Source organism: Camelus dromedarius, chromosome 2 (assembly GCF_036321535.1).
Source record: "Camelus dromedarius isolate mCamDro1 chromosome 2, mCamDro1.pat, whole genome shotgun sequence".
Classification (NCBI taxonomy): domain Eukaryota; kingdom Metazoa; phylum Chordata; class Mammalia; order Artiodactyla; family Camelidae; genus Camelus; species Camelus dromedarius.
Window position 1 is genome coordinate 30,827,919 of NC_087437.1, and position 25,319 is coordinate 30,853,237.

General features: G+C 34.7%; 1 protein-coding gene across 2 annotated transcripts; it reads right to left on the reverse strand.

The window, feature by feature from the left end:
• Positions 1-1,529: 1,529 nt before the first annotated feature.
• Positions 1,530-25,046, reverse strand: SLC33A1 (solute carrier family 33 member 1). 2 transcript variants are annotated; one of them, XM_010986466.3, is made up of 6 exons: positions 23,813-25,044; positions 12,127-12,317; positions 7,333-7,517; positions 6,935-7,052; positions 4,569-4,784; positions 1,530-3,374 (listed from the first exon to the last, which is right to left on the reverse strand). In XM_010986466.3, exons 1-6 carry the CDS (start codon positions 24,585-24,587, stop codon positions 3,207-3,209), a joined length of 1,653 nt encoding a protein of 550 aa, XP_010984768.2. In that variant the 5' UTR covers positions 24,588-25,044; the 3' UTR covers positions 1,530-3,206. The 2 variants fall into 2 exon arrangements, with proteins under 2 accessions (XP_010984768.2, XP_031305446.1); XM_031449586.2 differs by lacking the exons at positions 6,935-7,052; positions 12,127-12,317 and having other exon boundaries at positions 23,813-25,046.
• Positions 25,047-25,319: the final 273 nt, after the last annotated feature.

A 25,319-nucleotide genomic window follows, 5' to 3' on the forward strand; every position in this document is an offset into this window, starting at 1 on the left:
CAAATAATCTACCTTATTATCTACCAAAGACATTGGTTAAAAAAAGTCTCAGTAACTACAATGCATTATATCACCTTCTCTTCTGTAACTAAAATGGCTATCACATATATTAATCTTATTTACTAGGAAATTATTTTTTAAAGCTTATTCTCTTTCTTTAATATTTAAGTAGAATACATTTGGGAAATCTGCATGAAATGTTCTCAAGAAATTGGTTCTTTGTTTTTAGCAGGGTCTATGTTATATAGTTTTACTCATCCTTTCAAATACATGAAAAGACATGATCCCCTCCCAAATACAAAAACAAATCTGGTCTTACATTATATTAAATAATGATCTCAACCATTTAATATAAAAGGTACATTTTAGATTTCTGTTAACAAAGCAAAATAGGATTAAATGACTAAGATCTGTCTTTTGTGGGGTGTCATTTGCCCTTACATCCTTCTTCTACCAGTAAGGTTTTATCCGCTCTAATCCCTTCAAGATTCAAGTTCAGTACTACAAAGGCAGAGATTCTCTAGTTTTCATCATAGATTTTCCTTTTAATAAGGGTTTTGCTTTAAACAATTAGTTTCACAACTATTATTTCAAATATATGTTTAAAATTCATAGTACAGCTCATATTCAATAAGGCCATGGCTTGTACATTTTTCTGGATCACAGCCTGTTTAATATTTTAATAAGAACGCTCTCCAGAAAAACAAATTATTCTCCAGAGTTTTGCAATTAATTCAGGGGTTTCAAGGTCCCACTGACATCTGTTTAGGATAAAAATCCTTGCCATACAGGGATGAAATCAACAGGTTTAGATTGTAGGTTTAGATTTCAAAGGTTTAATATTTTTTAAAAACAGAGAAACCTATTTTAGATGTTGAACAAATTTTTTATGATTGATTAGGCAAAATTAAAATATTCAGAGAGGAGGGAGTTTTTAGTCTTAACTAATCTTACAAGAACTTTTCAAACTCATTTTAGATTTATATATGTTGCAACCAATGTGCAGACAGAAATACTGACATAAAGAGATATATGTTTATATCCAATATTAGCCAGTAATGATATGATACATTAACTGGAAAATTAATGTTCATACTTGAGGGTAGAGTTTATCAGGATCTATCAGTAAGGAAAAACACTCACACACAAAAATAGCAGTATTCTCTAGTAGATTTATAGCAAACAGATCCTCACATTCAGGTAGATCATTTGTAAGACGCCATCAATGATCAGCATACACAACACTGATATTAACACATCACTTTTGGTATGTATTACAAGCATGTACCCAAGTAACCAAATGCCTATAATTCAAAATAATTATTCATTTCTAGGGCAAAAGCAATACATGGCTTTCACTTTACAGTTAAGGCTTAAAATATGTTTTAAAGCTTCAGGTCATTAATGATTTGTTGTCTTAAGTATGTTTGAAAGTATGTATAATTTGCAATAATGTGGGGAAAAATAAAGTTAATTATGGCAATGTGAGCTTCTTAATCCAAAAATTAAACATCAAAATACATGTCATATATGAGTTAAGTGGGTTTTCTTTATTCAAGTAAACATTCTGAGTATAATACATGATAATGGACAACCCATGTGACAAAGCACTGTAGTCTATGGTTTGGTGTGACCTTCTTGTCTCTGGGATGCTTTTCCAGGTGATTCTTCAGGATGTGACACCGATGCCCAACACAGGCTTTCCAATGACAATACATGAGTTCTAGAAGCCACTGCCTCTATCTTTTCTTCAGATGCTGAGTAACACTTTCTCCCACCCATTTTATCCTCCATTATTTGTAAAAACCCCACTCTAAAATTCAACCTATGTTATTAAAATTAACAAAATCAGGCATTAGTATGTATGTTCCCACAAAGATAATAATTATTAAATAAGAGTCATCTTCCTTTTTCTCTACCTTTTGAAAGATTTATATAGCCTCTAAAGAGTCAGAGTATTATATAACACAAAATACATCAAGAACCTTATTATCAGGTACATATAATATGTTGCAAATTGCTAAATTACTCAAAAGCTTAAGTCTCCTGGGATAGCAATTCTCCACCAGAAATTATAGTTTACAAACAGAAGGTTATGTTTTAATAAGTGGGAAAACAGTACCTGATTTGATATAAAGTAATTGTGAGATGTTTTCACATTAGTAAAGTGCTTAATTAAAAAAATCTTTTCCACCATGTAATTTGTCAAAGGCTCAAAATGTCTTTGTCTAAGTATTCGTTTCTAAAATTATAGTATTATTCATTTAAATTTTACTTAATCAGAAAGTTTTACTGTTTTTTCTCTTTCAGTAATAAAAAAAAACTACTTGAAGAAAAACGTTTTTTATTTTCAAAACTTTGCCATGAACATACATACAACATTAAATTTGACCCCCTCAAGAGCTGTCCATTTGCCATGAAGCACTGATGACAAAAAAACATATGTAAGCTTTAGGGTAAAAGTTAACAAGGAATCAAAATATCTTCCAAAAAGAGGGTGGGCAGGGGAGTTAATAAATTAAAAATCATAGTTTTCATTTTATAAAAAATAGTTTGAATAATCTTATAAATCTTTACTGCTCACAAAAGCAGGAAATACATTTAAAAGGTTTTTTTTTTTAACACAGATTCATTAGTATAATGTGGTTATGATCAGAAAAATAACAACTAAAATGGCATTTCAGTGGTTTACATTCTCTTCTCAGCAAATTCCACATACAATTTAACCAATTTGCAACTCAAAATAAGATTTAACTGCCCAACAAGGCCAGACTAGGTGTAGTTACTATCTGAATATCAAGCTCTGTTCCATTTAATATATTTTTTTCCAAACATTTAAATATAGCTCAATGACAGGTACTGATAACAATACTTGACAGCATGGTTACCGCCCATGACTACTGCATTGCAGTTTAAAACATGCTTTGGTCAGTAAATTACAAAGGTATAAATCAAATAACAAAGCCAGAAAAGTTGTTTTAGTACCAATTTCCTGACCTTAAGTAAACGTGAAATACAATGACAAGGCAAGGAAAAAATAAAATCAAATATACAGAGAGTTCTCTATTTTTTAACCATTTGGCATTTTATATTAATAATTTCCTGTTTAAAGTAATATTTTATACTCCTGTACACTGATTATCATAGCTCTCTGAGTTAAAACTAGACTATAGTTACCTTTCTAGAATGTCCAGTAGTGAATGTTATTACTTGCTTCTTTTGCACTTCCATGAAGATGGTCCTTCATCCTGTAACTTTTTAAGTTTTGGACCAAGAAAGAACCACCAACCAAATCCAATAAAAACACAAATAATGGATTCCACATAATAACCATCCAATGCTGTGACACATGAGCCACCGAGTTTTTTGCAAAGCTGTAAAAATAAAATTATAATAAATACTCCATAATTTCAAGATGGAAGTATTCAGCAATTTACATGTTTCTATATTGTGATTTACAAGATTAATCAAAAATTTTTTTGTTAAAACATTTCAACATTTCATTCACTTCAAATGACAAAATAATGTATCTTAATCTCCTAATGGATTAAAAACTAACAGGATTAAAAACAATTTCAGCTTCTGCTGTAAACAACACTCACTTTCAAGATACAGCTTTTCATATTTAGTAATGTAAAGAAATTCGTAATGAATTTACTCTAGAAGTGGGCTAAAGTTACTTTAAAATAATTTATCAGCCAATTACTAACCATTCAGTTTTAGCTCCAATTGTTATATGAATAGCCAATGGAATTTCCCTTCTTCTATCATTATAAAACTTAGCTACTAATCATTCATTTATTCAATGTCTATTGTCTAAGACAATGGTCCACAAGGTGGAGGAGAGATTGCCCCTTCCTTGCTGAGAAGCACCTTGCTGAGAAGCATCAGTAAGAAGTGACCTACTCTTACTGATTTTAGTCCATTACACCCTCAGTTATGATGGGAAAGAAAAAACTATTAGAAACTATGGGCAGATATAATTTTTAAAAAAGTGGTAGTATTTCTATACAGTTTATTTAAAATGTTGTATTAGTTTCTGGTGTACACCATGGATGGACTTGGAGGGAATTATGCTATGTGAAATAAATCAGACAGAGAAAGACAAATACTGTAAGATATCAGTTACATGCAAAATTTTAAAAAATACAACAAACTAGTGAACAGAACAGAAAAGAAACAAACTTAACAGATGTAGAAAAGGAACTTGTGGTTACCAGTGGGGAGAGGGGAGGGGGAGGGGAAAGATGGAGGTGGAGGATTAAGTACAAACTATCAGGTATAAAATAAGCTACAAGGATGTATTGTACAACATGGGGAATATAGACAATATTTTATAACTATAAATGGAGTATAACCTTTAAAATTGTGAATTAATATATTGTATACCTGTAACATTATAACATTGTACATCAAGTATACTTCAACTTAAAAAATATGGTATTATAAAATAAATACATAAATAAATTTAAAAATGGTTAAAAAAGAGGTAGTACTTCTAGAGGCAAAATGAGGAAATGAACATCTTAATATAAGCTTAATGTTATCTAAAATTGCAACATACTTACCTCAACAGCATCAGGTGTCTGGCAATTCTGATTTGATGCTCCTACACACTCTTTCACTGTGAGGGGATCTACCAGCCAAAGAGCTACTGTAGAAGGCCAGTTTCCTCCCAGGTTGGACACAGTATTTAAAAGGGTCATATATGTTCCTCCAATAAGTGGATCACTAACTTTTGCATTGAAAGCCATTATGGAAACATACATGCTGTACAATGTAACCTACAGGGAAAATGTAAAACACTTTCAGTACAATTAGATTTTGTAAAGCTATGGTCTGAATTAAGTATTAATTTTCATGACTCTTATTAAACTCAAGTCAACAAATATTTATTGAGCACCTAACACAGGCCAGGCTTTAAGCCAGACCATGGCAATACAATGATCGATGATGTAGTCCCTCTGTGTCTTTGAAAAATTTATTCTAAGCTAGGAAGTAGGGAAAGAATGTCCACATCATGCTACTGGGGCCTAAATAATTGGCAGATTAATTCTATCACAAGTAGTCAAGGAAGACTCAATTGAGAAAACGACAGATGAAGCGTCATTGAAGGATGGACACAGCAATAAGCAAAACTCTGTATCCGTACTATACCTAAATATATCACATGCATGTATATGTTTATATGTATATTTGTATTATATATATAAGAACTCAAACATTCAAAGGAATATGACTATATAATTATATATATATATATATATATAAAATTCAAAATTTATGTGACAAACTAAAGAGAAAAATCTTGAGAGGCAAAAAGTGCTTAAGAGGCAAAAATTAATTTTCTATTTAGGAACATGAAAATAAACCATGTTTCCAAAACAGAATTTCTCTGAATACTGTTTCATGGGATGTTCGTAGAAAAAGAAGTTCCAAGGTCAAAAATGACTGAGAAACACTAAGTTACACAAAATTAAATAGGCCCCTTTCACTGTAGGACTTCTGAAAGCCTTTGGAATATAAACTCCTTAACTCCTTAAGGGCAGAGATTTTGGCGTGATTTATTCACTGTTTTAGTACTTAGGATGGTTGCAACAAGGAGTAACTGTCCACTTAATATTTGCTGAAGGAATGATTAAGATGCTACATAAAGAGGGGTTATGGTGTGTATCATTTCTCAAATTTGTTTGACCTTGTACCTTTTTTCCCACAAAGCATCTGGTTGTCTGAGTTTTAATGACTATACTTTGAGAATTCTCTCATGAACTCCAAAGCCAAACAAATGATTTTTGGATAACTACATCATAGTTTTCCTTTACTTACACAGATTGTGAAGCATTACTAAGGGAAAGCACTTATTTTAACTTCAATTTTGCACCTAGCATTAACTAAGTATGTGCAAAACAGAAAAAAATTATATTTGACACCCCAGCCTCAAGATTTTATATATAGTTAGCCAAAAATGATCCACTACAGAATTCTCCTAAATAATATAATTGTATACAAAACATTGAGATTACCTGGTACCATATTTTTTAGGCTTCAGTTAAAAACAAAGGAAGGAGTTTATAAATATAATTTTCAAAGAGTTTAAACTAGGTTCTATAGAAAAATCCAAAGTTACTCTGAAACACACATTAGCAATAATTGCATCTAAGTCCCACAAATTACTGCTGGGTGTCTGCCATTTACTTGAATCACTTGTTCCCAGAAAACAACAACAACAACAAAAAAAACCCCATTCTGCAGCAACAGCTTGGGTGAAGCTATGGCAAAGTGAAGATCATATCTTTTAGGTATTACAAACATATTTAATAAACAAAGAAAAAGCAGATTAACATACAGCTTCCAAAACCACAAAGAGTAAGTCAAAGTTTTTAATACAGAATCTAAACCAAAAACCTGGGACCTGGAAGCCATCATTATTTCTCAATATTTTCCGGAAAAAAAAAATCAGGAACAGAAGAAAGGACTCAAATCTAAGGATGAACTGAAGGATGCTTAGCAAGGGCAGAATTCCTAACTTTGGAATAAATTCTCAAATGTAATAAACTTTTACTGAATGAACAAAAAAATGAAATGAATGAAGGAACTCTCTCTCCAAGAACAGAATTCATTAAAACAAAATCCACAAGGTTTAAAGCTCACCATCAGATAATTTCTTCAGTGTCAGATTCATACTTAAGACTTTAAATTTATTATCATTATTTAAACATAACTGTAGAAAAATGTCTTCTTTATTTTACTAAGGCTTTTTTCAGTGAGTGTGAAGTTAGAGAGATCCCAGTCGGACGAGGACGTCAGATCTAATTGTCCTGCCAGCCCTTCGACCCTCCTCCAAATCTCTTCAATAAAATGGTTTGACCCCCCAAAAAAGTTTTTTTTTAATTTTAAAAAAGAAAAAAAAAAAAGAAAACCACAGCAAGCTTACCTGATGTAACGCATAACTCAGCAGCACGATAATATAGTAATATATAGGGAATCCCCCTTGGTGTTCTACTTTAGGGGTCCACCAAACCAGTAGAGCATATTCTAATCCAAGCAATAATCTAAAGAAAAAGAAAGAGATGGTGCTGACTTCCATTTTAGGTTAAAAAACAACAAGAATAGAAATCTCTGTGCCTATCATATGAAAGAAGCCTGTATCCAAAACCTGTTAGGAGGTTAAAAAGAGAAAAAAGTACATATAAATCATACTGAAGTTAAAGATGCTTTCCAAGCCTTTTTCCATATATACTCTACACATAGATATTAGTGATACTGATGACAGTTCCTCATTTAACCTTTCTTATTTAGTAAGTATTTTTAGTATTTTTATCTCATTTTTACCTGTAGGGCATGGCTTTGTAAAATATGTTTAGTGGCTGGGGACCTGCAGTATATTTGCTGATAATCAGAGGCAATATTATTTGCAAAGGAACCATTGGAACTGCCAATAAGGCTAAATGTTCTTTGGGTACTCCCTCTTCTACCAATTTCAGTCCTGTTACTGCATCTGCTGCTGAAAAACCAATCTGCAATATAAAAACAAAAAAAACATTTTAATTTGTAACTTATGAAATATTTTCCTCCAAACATATGTAAGTAATTTACGAACCTCAATCTCATTCCTGACCCATGCCAGTTACTAGTAAGTATCATATTATTACATCTGGTACAACAATTAAGTTACAGAAGGCACACTGTACCCTATAGTCTACTAACAATATTAAGTGAAAACAAGTGAAAATTCAGTACTTTTAGGAACTGTAATTTTAATTACAACTAAATTTCCATTGCAAAAGTTCTGTATCTTAAAAAAAAAGTTCTGTATCTTAAACAGCATCCAACTCCAGATGTACTGATTTATATAATTTAAGTTTAAAAGAAAAGCCTTTGATGCCAAATAACTCTGGTTAAAATGAAGCATCATTGCCACATACTATACACATTTTTGATGATTCATGACTGACAATAAAATTTCCAAAAGTTATCTAGCTTTTCAAAAGTAATTCTGAGAAAATGTTACATTTGAGAGGTTGAATAAAATGAGATGTAAGAAAAAGTACTGTTAGATTAATTCTTAAAAACAATGAAAGAAGAGTAAGGATGCTAAAAGCAGTGGGTAAAAGAGGTGAAGTAAGATATTTAGATAGTCTTAAAGTTACTTCCTCATAAATAAGTTTTTAGTTACAAAAGGAAAAATAGTAACTTTGTAGTGAGTTAACAGGTAATCAAGATTAACAACAATAGTTAATGGGATAAAAGGACATGATATAGCTCCTGATATAATTCCCTGAAAATGTCACAATATTATTTGTCATATTCCTGACATATATGCACAGCCTGAACCTAAACATGAGGAAACATTAGACAAACATAAATAGAAGCCCATTCTATAGAATAATTGGCCTGTATTCTCTTAAAATGTCCAGGTTATGAAGGACAAAGAAAAGCTCATACCAACTAAAATATAATGTGATATTGAATTGGATCCCTGACCAAGAAAAAATAGTTATAAAGGCTGCTTTGGGGACAACTGATGAAATTTGGATATGGACTATGATTAGAAAGTAGTATTATATCAACTTAAAATTTCCTGATTTTTGATTAAGTTGTGGCTTTGTAAGAGAAAGACTGTGTTCGTAGGAGATACATACTTAAGGTATTTATGGGTAAAGGGGCATGATATCTGCAAAAACTGCTCTCAAATACTTCATAAAATCTAAGCAATACAGCACAAATTTACAGAATAAAGGAAATGAAGCTAAATGTTAACAATTAGAGAATTTGGATAAACATGTATGGAAATTTTTTCAACTATACAAGTAAATTCTCATTAAGTATGAAATTATACAAATAATTTTTTTAAAAAAAGGAATGATAAATACATTAAATACTTTTAACTTCTTAGAATGGAGCCAAAGAGCAAATTTCACATAAAAAAAATTAAAGGTCAAAGATATTTCACTTAAGTTCAGAAAAGAATTTCACTTATATTTCACCCATTCTCTTTGTAGAAATTAGATCTACAAAGTGACCTGCAACATTTACTCTGCCTTGAAAGTTGTATAGGAGACATCTGTAATACACATATCTAACAAGAAAACTCATATCCAGGATACATAAAAAAATCAAAATTCTACAAATTTAAAGCAAGGGCAAGTCTGGATATTTGAGTGGCCAATAACCATATGAAAAGATGTTCAACTTCTTTAGTCATCAGGGAAATGCAAATTATAGCCATGAGATGCCACTACACACCAACCAGAAAGGCTAAAATTGAAAAGACAGTATATGTGTTTTCAAGACTGTGTAGTAATTGGAACTCTCTTAACAATGCTGGTGGTAGGGAAAATTGGAACAACCACTTTATATATACATACATATATTTTTTAATTGAAGTATAGTTAATTTACAATGTTGTATCCATTTCTGGTGCACAGCATAGTGATTCAGTTGTACATATATATTCCTTTTCATATTCTTCTTCATTATAGGCTATTACAAGGGATTGAACATAGTTTCCTGCACTATACAGTAGGATCTTGTTGTTTATCAATTTTTAAAAAATTTTGTTTTGTTTTGTTTTTGATGGGGGAGGTAATTAGATTTATTGATTTATTGATTTAAATGGAGGTACTGTGGATTGAACCCAGGACCTCGTGCATGCTAAACATATGCTCTACCACTTGAACTATATACCCTCTCCCTTGTTGTTTATCTATTTTATATATAGTAGTTTGCATCTGCAAATTCCAAATTCCCAATTTATCCCTCCCCATCACATTCTCCCCTGATAACCATAAGTTATCTGTTTGAAATAAATTAATTTGGAAATAACCAATTTGGAAAACTGTTTGCCAGCATATACTATGCATTTCTTATGGCCCACCAATTCTATTCCTAGGTATTTATCCACCAGAAATGCACACCTATGTTCACCAAAAGTAATGCACACGAATGTTCATAGAAGCACTGTTCATAATAGTCCAAAAGTAGAAATAACCTAAACATCTGTTGATAGAATGGATAAATTGTGGCATATTCATCAATGGAATATTATTAAGCAATGAGATGAACAAATTATTGCTATAAATAACAATACAGATAAATTATACAAATATGATGTTGAGTGAAAGAATGCAAGGGCCAGACGTAAGAATACATATTGGATATTCCATGTACATAAAACTCAAAAGCAAGGAAAACTAATCTATGGTATTAAAAGTTAGGAGAGATGTTACTTTTGATGACATTTAAAGGGGGAACATGGGATTCTGATATTGAAGCAACTACTTATATATTGCTGGCGACAATATAAATTATAAAATCTTTTAAAAAATACTTTAACAATCATATTCACTAACCCACTTAAGAAGCTATTAGAAGGAAGAGGGGAGGATACAGCTCAAGTGGTAAAGTGCATGCTTTAGTATGCATAGGGTCCTGGGTTCAATCCTTAGCACTTTCATTAAAAAATTAATTAATTAACCTCATTACCTTGCCCCAAACAAATGTTAAAAATTAAACTAATTTAAAAAATCTATTAGAAGAAAATATTCAGAACATCAAAGAAAGAGTTACACACAAAAATATTCACTAGCACGTTTTTATATTAAAAACAAATGCAAATTAAATATACAATAGAAAAATGATTAAGTAAATTATGACAAATTCATACACTGTGACAATTACATAGCTATTAAAAACATGTTTTCAAATATTATTTAATGAATATAGAATAAGAAGACAATAACAAGATAAAAAAGTATACAGTATGAGCCAATTTCACTTTTAAAGTATTTGCACGTATATAAATATACATTATTATTGATTATAATAGATGAATTACATTTATGCATGTAAAGTATATATATCCACACCTACATGCACACATGTATGTACATGGGGGAAAAAGAAGGCTGGAGAGAAATATACCAAAAATGTTACCAATGGTTATCCCTACATGATGTAATCAGATCATGCTATTATCTCCCTTGAAACTTTTAGCATTTCCTAAAGTTGAACGTTAAGTTTAAGCCTTCCTAACATTTCCTTAAAATTTAACCCTCCTTATCATTAGAGAGGAGGAAAAACTACTTCAAAACAATGAGGCTACAATTTTTACTTCAGGGTTATCCAAAGCTAGTTGTAAAAGTATTTATGTAGATAGGTTTAAATATATAATATGAAAATCCTGTAACTGATTTTAGATTTCAGGAATATTAATTCCAACACTAGCAACAGGTCACTATAACAAAATACACTTACCTTTCTTCTAGCATAATCTCTTTAAAATGTTTAAAACTATAAAATTAGGACATCTTAATACAGGAAACATACAGAATTCTTAAAAAGTCACCAAAATTCCCATTTATTTGATAGCAAATTCCCTTCTAATATTTTAAAAATAATTCAACCGATTTTTAAATAGACTTCTAATACCCATACATTTTCATGTCTTTGTTAATCATTATAAGTAAATAATTTACTACCTATGACATTAAGTATGTACTTATTCTAACAGTAGAGAGCTATTTTTTTTCACACCTTTATTGTGGTATGGTTCCTGAACAGTAAACTACATATATTTCAGATGTACACTTTGATGAATTTTGATAGATGTATACAGCAATGAAACCACTACCACAATCAAGATAGCTAACTATTTTCATCACACCCCAAGGGGTACAATTTTCGAATTCCCAATTTATCCCTTCCCACCCTCCTTTAACCCCTGGTAACAGAGTTATTAATCTTCCAAGGCATTCATTTCCATTCCAAACATTAATATCATTCATTAAAAACCTCACATTTATTAGAAGTATTTCAAATCGACAATTTTTTCCAGGATCCTAAATCTTGTAGCTTACACTAAAATTGTATTTGGGGGTGGAGGGTATAGCTCAGAGTATGTGCTTGGCATGCACAAGGTCCTGGGTTCAATCCCCAGTGCCTTAAGAAATTATATTTGATTTGGTGTCACCACACCTTTTAAAATACAATTAATAAACAGAAAATATCAGGTTTTATTGTTAAATTCTAGTATTAGTGGAAAGGGACTTATGTAAAGGCAAGGGAGGTATTCCATGATATTGGTCACTGCAACAGAATGGGAAATTTGCTTTATAAATCTCTTACCTTTGCAGTAAGAATCAGAAGACAAAATGTCAGAACTGCGGGCATTTTTATAATTGTAAAAAGCAGCTTGTAAGTATCTGTGATCCCTTGGGTTTCTTCTTTTCCTACTGATACTTCTTTGTTTTCTTTTTTCAGAAGAGCAACTAAAGTTGTTGTTATCAAAAATACAGTTCCCCAGAAAAAAAGGAAATCTGAAATTAAAAATGTTTTAAATCTATAATTAACTTTCGAAATGACATATCTTCATTTATACTAAATCTGTATACAACTTTTCCAAAACTAAAATCTGTTAAAAGAAAAAAAATCAACACAGAGGTAACTGTCACGTTCAAGGCAAGAGGCCAGGCATGGCAGATAAACAGGACAGTCCTGGCTCTGTTAAACACACATTATATAGACCCAGAACAGACAGTGATATTTAAAAAGGAAAAAGAAAAGGGCTTAGTGGGTTGAATGAAATAAAAGTCTACTGTGTCATTTTATTCAAGGAATCTGCTTAATGGGATATGATTTTCTCTTTTGGGTCATACTTCTTAAGCACCTAAGCCATTTCAGTTACTAAATTACAACGAAGACAATAAACATGATCATTTGCATTAGATTTTCTGCCTTTTGTTTTTAAACTTTGCTTTTAATCTGTTTAAGAATACCCTCTCTTTTCAGTACTGTAATACATAAGCAGTTTTCTCATATTTGCAGATGCACGAAAGGTACACGTGAAGAGTACCCTTTGGGTTGTTTCAGTGAAAGACAGCTGGGCCATTAACCATTATTTTGAACAAATTAAGCAAAGGGAGTGAATAATGTTCTGGAAGATTCTGCCTAACAGCTAAAAACAGTAGTAATAATAGAGGCACTATTTATAATTGCATACCATGTGCCATAAATGTGCTAAGTCTTTTACATGTCATTTCCTTCACCACAGCAACACAACAAATGTGGTTATTAGTAGCCCCAATTTTCAAATGAAGAAACAGGCTGAAAGGTTATGTAGGTTATGTAGCTTAGAAGCTACATTCTAAGTCAGTACCTTATATAACTAATTTCAAAACTTGTGTCTCCTTAACCACCCTGAGAAACGCATCTTAGTTTGTTTGCCACTACAAAACTTATTGGATAACCCTGTCTTGGTTTCTTCACCTATAAGATTAGAGGACTTGGCTAGAAAATCCCAGATAGTTTCTAGCCCTAATAGTCTAGAGTTGTATTCAGTTCTCTGTGTGTTTGCCTTTTGTTTTATTGCTCATGCGGCACAGCTAACTGTTCATGAGTCACCTTTTTCCAAAAAAGGTAGAGCCTTCCTAAGTCAGGGTTTTTCCTTTGTATTCAGTCTTGTCCTGCTGCTGTGTTGGGTGAAGATGATCACTATGGCTTAAACCTAACTTTTGATGGAGGCAGACAACATTATTTGTTTAGATCAACTTCATTCAAGTACAGACCAATTTCGCATTAGTATTTAAATGCTCCCTTTTTACATAGTAAACGTGAGACAGGCAAAGCAGGTGTCATTGCTATGCAGTGACAAGGAAAAGTTCAGAATATTTAAATCTTTGCCAAAGGTCAAATTATAAAGAAGCAGAACTTGAACCTAAATCTTCTGAATTTGGGTTTCATACTCTTTCCACTATTTCACACTGCCTACATAAAGATTTCTTAAAAATTAATGTTAAAGTACTATTTAGTCTCTATAAGGGTAATCATAAACAAGGCTGTTTTTCAAATTATGCAAATTAAAGCTAAACCGCTTCAAACATGTATGGAAATTTGTATTCTGATGTGAATTCTTTTCTCCATAATGGGAAACTTAGACACAGTCCCCAAATTATGATGGCCTGATTTGAGATTTTTTTCAACTTTACAATGGTGTGAAAGCAATACTCATTCAACAGAAACTGCACTTTGAATTTTGAATTGGGATCTTTTCCCAGGCTAACAATATTCGGTATGATCCTGCCACAGCTCCCAGTGAGCTACACAATCATGATGGTAAATAATCAATACATTCACAACCATTCTGTACCCATACAACCATTGTGTTTTTCACTTTCGGTACAGTATTCAATAAATTACACGAGATATTCAACTGATTTTGCCTCGCTATAGGCTAATGGAAGTGTTCTAAGCACATTTAAGGTAGGCTAGGCTAAGTTATGATGTTCGTTCGGTAGGTTAGGTGTATTAAATGCATTTCGACTTATGATATTTACAATTTACGACGGGTTTATCAGGACATAATCCCATCATAAGTCAAGGAGGCTCTGTACTTAATTTTATTTATTTTTGGGGGGGTAGGTAATTAGAGGTACTGGGGATTGAATCCAGGACCTCTTGCATACTAAGCATGCACTCTACCACTTGAACTATGCCCTCTTTTTCCCCCATACTTAATTTTAGATATCAGAAGAAAAATAGGAAACATTCCTAAATGCAAAAGTACCCATTTAAAAACGTGCTAATATATGTCTTAAGATTAAAGTTCATTAAAGTAACACAATAACATAATTTCTAGTATATGTTAATATAATGTTTTGGAAATCTGGTTCAAAAGGAATGAACAACAGTTTAAGATTATTCATCTAAGTGAGGCTAATGTTCATTATTTTTGCATTCTTAATTTCATTTGTGAAATGTTGCAAATAATGACTTGTTTATAAAATTTCATCTATAATATTATTCTTAGTGATAGTTTTTGTTCATTATTTGATTTAAGTTAGGGCTTAAGAAACTCTGAAAAAAAACTTTCACCAGAAATTTCACTTAATGGTCTCTACAAAAATGTTAAGTGAAAATGAAAAGTTTTCAATTATATACTACTTTAAGAGTTCCAGTTTTCTAAGCAAAAAAAAAAAAAAAAATTAATTTGCTTAGTATATTCTCCCAATTTTAATGAACAAAATCTTCATCTAAATTTAAACTCCTTGATATCAGTAGCAAGGGAGAAAAGAATAAGAACAAGTTAAACAGGTTTCAGTATTGTTTGCATATAAGATTATTTCTAATATCTTTGTGCTTTGAGGATAACAGTGAGAAAGAAGGAAGCAGTGACAGTGAGTCATTCAGAGCCTTCATTCAAAGGCTCTCCATTGCTCACATGGATTAAAGAATGAAGCAATAGCTCAGGAGAGGCTTAGCCACTGCCAGAAAAAATATTAAGAAGTTTTATGAATGCAATTATCATAAATACTGACCATGAGACTATGGACTATTGTTTAGTATTGCTTTGATGCTACAAAACATCCATAGTCTGATATACCAACCACTGTAAAGACATTATTACCAAGAATAATCTAAATATTTTATTATTAAGATTTTGGTTAATTTTGATTTATGTATTTTATCTGCAAAAGCATTATGATGTATATATGTATGATCAAGATATCAAAACTGATGTTCAAGTTTCATAAACATGATTTTTGTACAAAGACCTATAAGACAAAGTAAATATTCTGAAGTGGCTACTAGAACTTACCTAGTGCTCCCATAAATGCAAAAATTAAGAGCGTGTAACAATTCACTAGTAATCAAGGATATAATAGGTAGCACCTGAGTGCCTATGATGCCAAGGCAAAACACAGGACAGTGCAATAAATCCCAAAATCACTCTCCAAGACAAGCATTATTACCCCTGCTTTATACTCAGTGAAAGAGGATCACAAACCAGAAAATGCCAGAGGTGGGATTCAAACTCAGATCTGATTCTAAAACAAGAATATTTTCCATTATACTACCCAGGTGCTCTGATACACCTACTGCAAGTAGGCTCTCTTTCCTATCAAACAGATACGCCTGAGAACAAAGGTACTTATTTTAGCTCAAATCATGAAGTCTGGAACATTAGATACTTGAGCCTACTTCTTTACTGGCTCCTTGTATTACCCCTCCCACCTCCATTTCCCATATGGTGGAATGCCAAGGGTATGCAAACCAAACATGGTACATCTTCCTAAAGTTCATTTTACTCAATAACATTTTCACGAAAAACATATATTACAGAGAAGGCAAAATTTCCAAGAATTTAAAAGACAAAACATTTAATTTCAAAAAAATTTCAGCTTTCAAGGCTTTGGGCTAGGCCCCCAGACTCTTTGTGGTGTAGGTTCATTCTCTAACACCATCAGAAGTAGAAAAATAAAGCAGCACTGTGTGATACAACCATCCTTGGCTCAAACCAGGTTCTCGGTCATACTATGGAAATTAACTTTAGTCCTTCAGAAATCAGTGGCAGGAAAACAAACTTTCAGTTTCTGTTCTAAATAACCATCCAGCCTTCCTTTCATCTAGCTTCCAGCACAGCTCTACTTTACAAGTTAGAGCATGAAGAGACTTTAGACACCCATCATTCAGGTCACTGCTCTTCCACAGCGAAAGATACTGAAATAGAAATATTATGTATCTGGCCCCCAGTTACCAGCTAAGTCTTAGCAAGAAACAAAATTTTTCTTCTCTGTCACAAATCTCTCCCTTAAGCATTTGCTCAAAATATCTACTGAAGAGCATCCCCAGAAAATGTTATTTTGATTATACAATATAGTCATATCTTATTTGGGGATTGAGTAAATACAAAGCTAATTCTGAAATCTTCTTAATCCTTTAGTTTTCTGTAGGAAGGTGCCACGTTTGAGATACTTTTTCATTAACCCCAACAACGTCAAGTTTTCAACCGGGGAGGAAGAGATTGTTTCTTCAATCAAGCACCAGATTAAGCAGCTGTCCGGCTATCAAGAACCATGCTGTCTCAAAACACTAGGCTTAAACTCAGCCCAGAATGCAAAACTGAAGCTGAGAGGCCAATACATTTAGTGCTCCCATCTCATGCTAATTCTAGGGCCTATATCACTGAACAGATGGAAATGAATCACTCTTTCCATTTTTCAAAATACGTTCTGGCCAGGCACAAAAATCTATTTTAATTAAACACAGATAATATGTCTCTACTCTGATGCCATGATAGGAGGTTCTTGCATTCAGCTTTTGTACAACCTATATCCTGACACCCCTAAATCACTTTTTGTAAGCTGGAAGCTGCATTCAGATTTTTACAAAACAGTTGATAGCAAACATTTCAAACAAACACATGAAGGTGCAGGGTACATAAGAATAGCTAAAATGAAAAATAATGGTAACATGAAATGCTGGTAAGGATGCAGAGAAAATGGATCACTCACTTATTGCTAGTAGGAAGATAAAATGACATAGCCAATCTGGAAAAAAACTGGGTAGTTCTTTTCAAAACTAAAAACACACTTACCATAAATCAGCATTTGTACTCTTGGGTGTTGATCTGAGAGAAAGGAAGGCATATTTTCACACAGCAATAGCCAAAACCTGGAAACTACCCAAATCTCCTTCTGAGGATGAGTGGGGAAATACAGTGTGCTATGTCCAGCAAATGGAATACTTCTCAGCAGTAAGAATGAACAAACCATTAATCCATGCAACAACTTGGATGAACCTCAAAGAGCTTACTGAGTGAAAAAAGCCAATCTCCAAAGGATACATACTGTATGATTTCATTTATGTCACATTTCTAAAATAACATAAAGATGGAAAACAGATTAGTGGCTGCCAGGGATTAGGGGTGGACAGGACGAAATGGGTATAGCTATAAAGAGGCAACACAAGAGTCTTGTGGTACAGCTGAATATTTTGATTGTGGTGGTGGAGGTTATATAAGGCTACACGTGATGAAACTACATAGAGCTACACACCCACACACTTAAATAAGAACACGTACAACTGGTGAAATCTAAATAAGCTCTATGGATTGTACCAATGTGTATTTCTTGGGGTTTTTTTTCCTTAAGCATAGTTGGTTTACAGGGGCGGGTACAGCTCAAGTGGTAGAGTGCATGCTTAGCATACACAAGGTACTGGGTTCAATTCCCAGTACCTCCTCTAAACATAAACAAATAAACCTTATTACCTCCCCCCGCAAAATAAATAAAGTTTTTTAAAAAAAGAATTAAAAAAAAAGTATTGTTGCTTTACAATGTTATGTAAATTTCTTGGCTTTGACATTGTACTACAGTTACATTAGAGGTTAACAACGAAGGCTAAGGGAAGGGTGCATGGGACTTCCCTAAATATTTCTTTGCAACCTCCTGTGAATCTATAATTATTTTCAAATAAAAAGTTTTTCAAAATTAATGGGAAATATAAGAATGCAAAAGTTCTATGACTGTGCTAGGAATAAGAAATGTAGGTCTCAAATACAAGATAATATAAAATGGTCAAAAAAGATAGAAATCTTTAGGCATGTTGAAACCACCTGTACTATAGCTTTGATGACTACTAGACTTCAGCTACTGTGTTTTCAAAAGTGAACGGAAAAAATGAAATTCAAAAAAAATTTCTTAGATAACACCAAATCAAGGAATAGAGATGCTGGAAAGTATCATCCTATTTGTTGAATATGCACTCCATCCTTAAAAAATGTTTCAATGTGCACACTTACATATAAATTATGTATTTGTGACCTCCTATACTAAGATATTAAATACACCATAAGATATAAAGTCTATATTAAAAAATATGAAATAATAAAAATAATGAAATTAAAGAACATGAATAAAATTCAAGATTTATCCATTACTGCATCTAGAAGAACAGGTGAAATCAGGAGTTTTATTTTCCACTTTTAAATTTCTAGGAACAGAACATCTCCTTGTATTAGGTAAGTCTATTTTGTTTTCTCCAATTAAATTATAGTTTTCATGAATACTATAAATAAAAGTAGGAGACTTCTTATAATAGTGAGGATCTATGATTCTTTCACTGATATATTTGCATAGTAAAGGCTAATTCAATTGGCCTCCAAATAAATTTCAATAAAATTAGAAGTGAAATTCAGAGTAAGACATATGCCAAGAAAAATCAAACAATTTTTTAGCTTCCAGTGTATTTTTTAAAATGACTTTTGTGTACCCCAGCCACAAAAGCAATTCCACAGTTCTTTACTGGACAAAGAAAGCACACAGTACCATTTCTCCTTTGCTTTGCTTTAAAAAAGAAAAAAGGCTTTAAGACCTTCCTTCTGGGGTGTGGGCTCCAGGTGTTAATGTCTAATCTCTCCTGCATCTAGTAGCCCCAGTATTTTCCGCTTGTCTCACTTTACTAGGGCCCCAACATTTGAGAAGTTAACTTGCTCCATTTGTCTGTATTGAAATGTGAAATCCACCAGACTTATGAACTTGTTCATAAGGCAAAAAGAGAGCAAAACTCAAGGATTTTAGAAATTTTACTTTGTATGAATTACTCAGGGATTAATTTTAAGGTAATGGATTCATTTAAAAATTTTTGTCTTTTTTTTTGGTGTACAGTTCTATGAATTTTAACACATATATAAGTTCATATCACCATAGCCATAAACAAGATACAGAACAGTTCCATCACCGTCCAAAACTCCTTCATGGTATTCATTTATAGTAACCTCCTCCCTCACCCACAAGCCCTAGTAACTACTTATCTGTTCTCTATCTCTATAGTTTTATCTTTTGAGAACATAACGGTTTGAAGCATACCTACAGATGTTAAAGAATGTATCACAGCCTATGTCAGAAAAACTGATGTAGGAATGGGTCAGTTAATTCTGCCCAAATATTAAAGAACATTTCTAGTCACATAAATTATATTAATGAGTACTGCTTCAGGCAAATAAATTTGTTAATAAATCAGAATTAATGGTCCTGCTCTCTTTCTAATTCATAGTATGAGCATCATGACACTCCCTGGTGGTTTAGTGGTCAGAAATCAGCACACGCTCTCTCTCAGAGCATGACTGTCTTAAAAATACTGTTTTTACTATTATCTGAACCAATCTGATTACCTTCATACTTAGAGCATTAGTTTTTTTTCAAAGCATCATTTCCTTTTTCTGACTTACCCCACAAATGTACATGCCTATCTATAAGTAAACTGATTCATAATTTCTAATATGTTTGGTTCCCTTCTCTGCTATCAGACTATCCTGCTCCCTGTCTCCAAACCCAAATGTCCTGCTCCCTATCCCAATCACTTCTTCTGTTCATTACTGTTACCACTGCTTACAGAGGAGCAGGCCTCAACTACTGGTTCTCAGGCTGACTCTGGCCTAAGGACATATTTTATGATTCCAGTGTTTTTTTTAATTAGAAACTAAAAATGGAATTTCCAGCTTCTCTTGAATACTCCTAAGATCTAGCAACCCTGGGATCCTATTGTCACAAGACAACAATTTATTGGAGCCTTTAGAAGGGTGAGTTTTTCAGGTCATTACTGTCCCCTTCAATACCTACAGTCTTACACCAATTCATCGTTTTGGTTTGCAAACCTCCATTATAGACTATAAATTCCATGTGAGCAGAGAATTCCCAGGTTTTATTCATCAAATTACAATACCTATCACATGACCAGCACCAACTAGGCACTCAGTGCTGAGTAAATGAATGACACAGGTCACTTTAAAAACAAAAACAACAAAAAACCTTGAGTCTGTCACTTCTGGGCATCAGGCATTCTTGGAGCGTGTTGATGTTTTTTAGACAATCGCAGTCAGAGAGCTACTTTTCTCTGGCAGAAAAGCCCAATCAGCACATATTTAGGTTTTAAGGCTTTCCTTGAGGTTTTTCTTAGCTTCCTACCAAGTGTAGGAAAAACACCAAATAGTCAGGAAACCTTAGCTGTAGGTATATCTCTACCTCTAACTAGCCAGTTAGTTTCCTGATCAGTTTCCTCATCTAAAGAATGAAGGAAGTGAAATATATGATCTTTTAAAGTCATAAAACTTTATGTTCTAATTTCTATGTTCTTCTGGGTTATGCTCATATTTCTCCAAGTTTATAGGGTTGTCTCTTTTTGCTACCAAAGATCCTTGAAAACCAAGGGAGCAAGACCAAAAATAGCCCACCTCTGAGTTGAGGACTGTTTTGTATCCCTAAGGTACCAAAAAGCCAATCTTAGCATAGTCAAGATTTTCCTTCTAAGGGATTCTATTCTCATCCCATCCTTCCTGTTCTACATGTGTTATTCAGACTACTGCTTTCTGTATGGTAAAAACTGTTCTTTCTCAATATATTCTCTATGTATCTGTAACTCAAAACAAAAGTGTTAATTAAAGAACGTACTTCAGAATTTTAAAAACATTATGCCTCTCTAATTTTCTCATTTTGTAAACATCTGTCTCAATGTTTGGCTCTTCTTTTATAACCTAAGCAATTGTATTCCCTTCATCATTCTTTCTGTGCTAAGTTCCTTAAAACCATTGTTTTTTCTTAGTTATACTATTACTAGATTCCAAAAAGACCCAAAGCTATAAATGTGATGTGTGCAGTCATTTAAAAAAATGAAAATGCAGTAACTCTTTAACTCTTAACTTATTAAAATGTTTGAATCAAAACCAGCAGTACACTACAGATATGAAAAGTTCAATCAAAAAGCTATTTTGAGGAGTGGACAGCCAGGACTCCAAGATGGTGTCAACTGTACTGCTGAAGGAGAAGAGGCTCCTGGATGTCAAATTAGGGCAGCTGCCAAGCTGGATACTGATGTGGGATTTCACCCCACAGGCATTACTGGAGCCTTTCAAAGAGGTTACTATTGGTATTCCAAGTCTGTCAACGTGAAGAAAGGGAGTGTCGCTGGGCTTTCTATGGTGCAGGCAGCTTACTCGCTTTTCAGCTACTCCCTTTGTTACGAGGATAGCGGCTACGCAAGTACCACTGAAGAGGGTGCACTGTACATTCCTGACCATGACCTTTGACCGGCACCCCCAAATCCTTTCATATCCTTCTAGAGAATTAACACCCAATAAAAGATGACTGGTTAAAAAAAAAAAAGTAAGCTATTTTTACAATTTCCTGGAGAACAAAGTTCAAATTCCACAGAACAAATAGCTATTCAAAATAATAAACCAGTGTAAATAAAAATTCAATGGCACCAAATCCAATTTTGACCTTCCTATGGGAAAACAGTTCTGGCTAAGGGAGAATATAGTTAAAATGGCTCCTGAATGCATAATGGCATTCTCTGGAATGATATTTATTAATCAATCTTATATCACACTTAAGAGAAAGCTCTAATTTACTTAGCAACTTAGTTTCCATAGTCTCTTCAACCTTGATTTCTCTACTGAGACTTTCCCATGCTAAGTAACACATAATCTTACTAGCCTTTTTTGGTGATATGAACAGTCCCAGTACAAAACGAAAAGCAAAACACATAAAAAGCAACAAGGTGCTGATCTGAGGCATACACGAAGTATTTCTAGGCAGAGAATTATCCACAGAGCAGGAGTGGGATCCCAGAACTCTCAAAGATAAACCTGTCTAGGTGCAAAGCAGTATCTCTCAAATATTCTTGGCCTTAAACCAACTGAGGAAAAGTACTATTATTTCATCAGTAGTAGTGGCTCACTAGCAGTTTCAAGAGGTAGAAAGGGGTCCTTTATAGGATGTAAGGCTGGGGGAGGGGTGTATACAATTTCAGGAGATAATACAGTTGTGTATTACTCTTCCCCACTTTCCCTTCCCTGAATATTATAATGCTTAAACTTCCCTCACCACACACCTACCCCTGACATTTACCCTATTGGGACTCCCCTAGTACTGGGAAGATGAGAGGACATTTAGCTGGTTAAATTTCAAAAGAAAATCACCTAATTTCATCATCACTACCAGAATGAAGAATTCTACTATATTCCTGATGTTGGTTATTCTTGACATTGGTAACTTTACTACTGTTTCTGAGTTGTTAGGGAAGTTTTGAAAAAATAAATAACCCAGAAAACCTTACAGGGCCATGTATTTTACTCATGCAGAAAAAGGGGAAATTTGTAGAACTTACACCCAATTTCCTACTGGATAAACTTCAAACCCTTAAAGCAACTAAAGAAATTGGTCAACAACCTTTAATTCGGTCACAGCCTACTAATTTGGTCACCTTTCTTTCAGCACCATTTCCTAAAACCAGTCCCCACAACAACTGCTTCAGGCACTTTGAACGTTATATATACTGTCCTGGATCTTTTTGTACTTTGCTGCTTCAATGCATTTTCATCTGGTGTTTTACACATTCTGGAATTCCACGTACCCACTTCAAGAAACCTTATAATTCAACAAGGGCAAATACCCACAATGCGAAGCCTGACTCTCACAAGTTCTTCTTGTGGGCTGGATTCTGCTTTAATCACAGGAGGCTCTTTGAACTCTGTCACTTGGCCTACTCATTAATGTTTGAAGGAATTAGCCATGTTCCATTTACCAGAAAGCTAGATGAGGGCTCCTGGTATAAGAGCAGGGGTAGAAATGGACCAGAAAACAAAGAGCTATAAATCTCAATAACAAAACACAAGGAAAATTTTAGAGTCAGGCTGGGTTCATGCCTTCACACTAGCCAGACTTAGAAAAAATGTGCATCTGAGGCAAGTACCAAGGGATCCCTAGACTCAGGGTTTTGTTTGCTATTACATAACAATGTTTATTGGATGGGCTGCCTTTCTCTGCTCACTTCAGAATACTGATCAATTATGATTGCTCTAACGTAGTCATTCTGGTTGAAGCTTATTTTAGTAGTAGAGAAAACTTACCTCGGGTCATCTCCCTTAAAATGATTTCTAGTAAATTAAATAATGGTTCCTTTCAACATCACACTGTCTCAAAAGGATTCATAAATGTACAATAAATTTAACAGCATAATAGTTTAAATACACTACCTGAAAGAGTAACGATTCCCCTGGGTTGAGGCTGAAACCTCAAATATTTGTTACAAAAGTCAGCAGATTCAAGGGCCAGAAACAAAACATTGCCCAAAAAGTAGCCCGCTGTTTGGCCCACTGAATTGCAAGTAGAAGCATAACCCACGTTTTCCCGGGATAACATAGTTAACGCCCAACCATCCACAGCGATGTCCTGAGTGGCTGCCAGGAATTCAAACAGAAAGAATGTCACAGTGAGAGCAGCTACATCGGGGGTTCTGCCGTCTGTATTCCCGAGAAAATGGTCCACCTGAGTGGACAGATATATCATGAAGAGTCCTAGTATATACTGCGTAGGGACAAGCCAAGATTTGCGACGACCGAAGTTCCTAAAGTAAACCGCATCAACCAACGGGGCCCAGAGCAATTTGAGACTGAAGGGCCAAAAGACAAAACTGAAGAAAGCTTGATCTGTATAGCTAACATTTTTGCTCTGCAAAATTAGTGGGATGCTTCCCGCCAGGCCCAGTGGAATGCCCTGAAGCACGTAAAGAAAGAGCAACAGCAAAATGCTGCTTAATTCGGCCCGGCAGCTCTGTGGGGGTTTTGAGAGGTCACTAACATCGACATCCGGCAGAAGAGCTTCTTTGTCCCCTTCCCCGCCCACCAAGTCCGGATGATTATCATCCCAGGCGCCCGGCGGCAAAGGACCGCTCCTCATATCCAGAGAATGGTTGAAAGTCCCTGGCCGTCGTTGCCGACTGTTGTCCTTGTGGGAGACGGTGGGTGACATATCAGGGACGATGCAGAGCCCCGTCTGTGGGATGCCGGGGCTGAGCGTCTTGGATCCGTCCAGTCCCAGGTCCAAGGCTGTCGCTCTGGACCAGGGTCTCGATGGCTCAGGGAGGGGGACAGGGCTGGGGTTGATAAGGGCGCTTCTTACTGTGACCTGGAGTGCCGAAGCCGGGAGCCAGTCCTTTGGCTGGAGGCCCAGGCGATGCCCAGGTAGGTGTCCCTTGGAGCGGCGTCAAGGAGCTTGCAGGAGCCCCCCCGGCAGCCGCGCCGGGGTCGAGGCTGTAAGAGGGGGCCGTGGTGCTGCGGTGGAGACCGGCCCCTAGCTGCGGAGACACCAAACGGCCAGTCCACCGGCGCACCGCCTGCTCTCGCCGCCCCTAATGCGGCAGACAGCACTTTCTCCACCGGACTCCAGAGGTACCAGATAACTTCCTGCCTCGAGCTTCAGGAAGTGGTCCTGCTCTCAAATGAGTCCTGACCACACCTCCAGAGTCGGCCAACCAGGACCCGTTCCCGTGGCCGAGTTCGGAAACAACGCTAGATAGGAACCCGAAGCCTCAGTGGCCGGGACCTCACGGGAGGACTTACGCAGGCACACCGTGCGGCCGGGGCGGGGCGGGGCGCGAGCTCGGGCTCTGTGAGCGCATGCGGCGGTCTGGAAAGCGTGGGCCTTGGTCATTGGGCCCCTGCGGCCACGTGAGGGCAGTTCAGGCTGGCGTGAGCCTGCCGC

Excerpts from the sequence above, each read along its gene's own strand:
- SLC33A1 (XM_010986466.3), bottom strand. The coding sequence starts at position 24,587 with ATGTCACCCACCGTCTCCCACAAGGACAACAGTCGGCAACGACGGCCA. Across the intron at positions 12,318-23,812 it reads GGGAATCGTTACTCTTTCAG|ATTTCCTTTTTTTCTGGGGA; the intron begins GTAGTGTATTTA and ends TTTTAATTTCAG. Across the intron at positions 3,375-4,568 it reads AGACACCTGATGCTGTTGAG|CTTTGCAAAAAACTCGGTGG; the intron begins GTAAGTATGTTG and ends TTATTTTTACAG.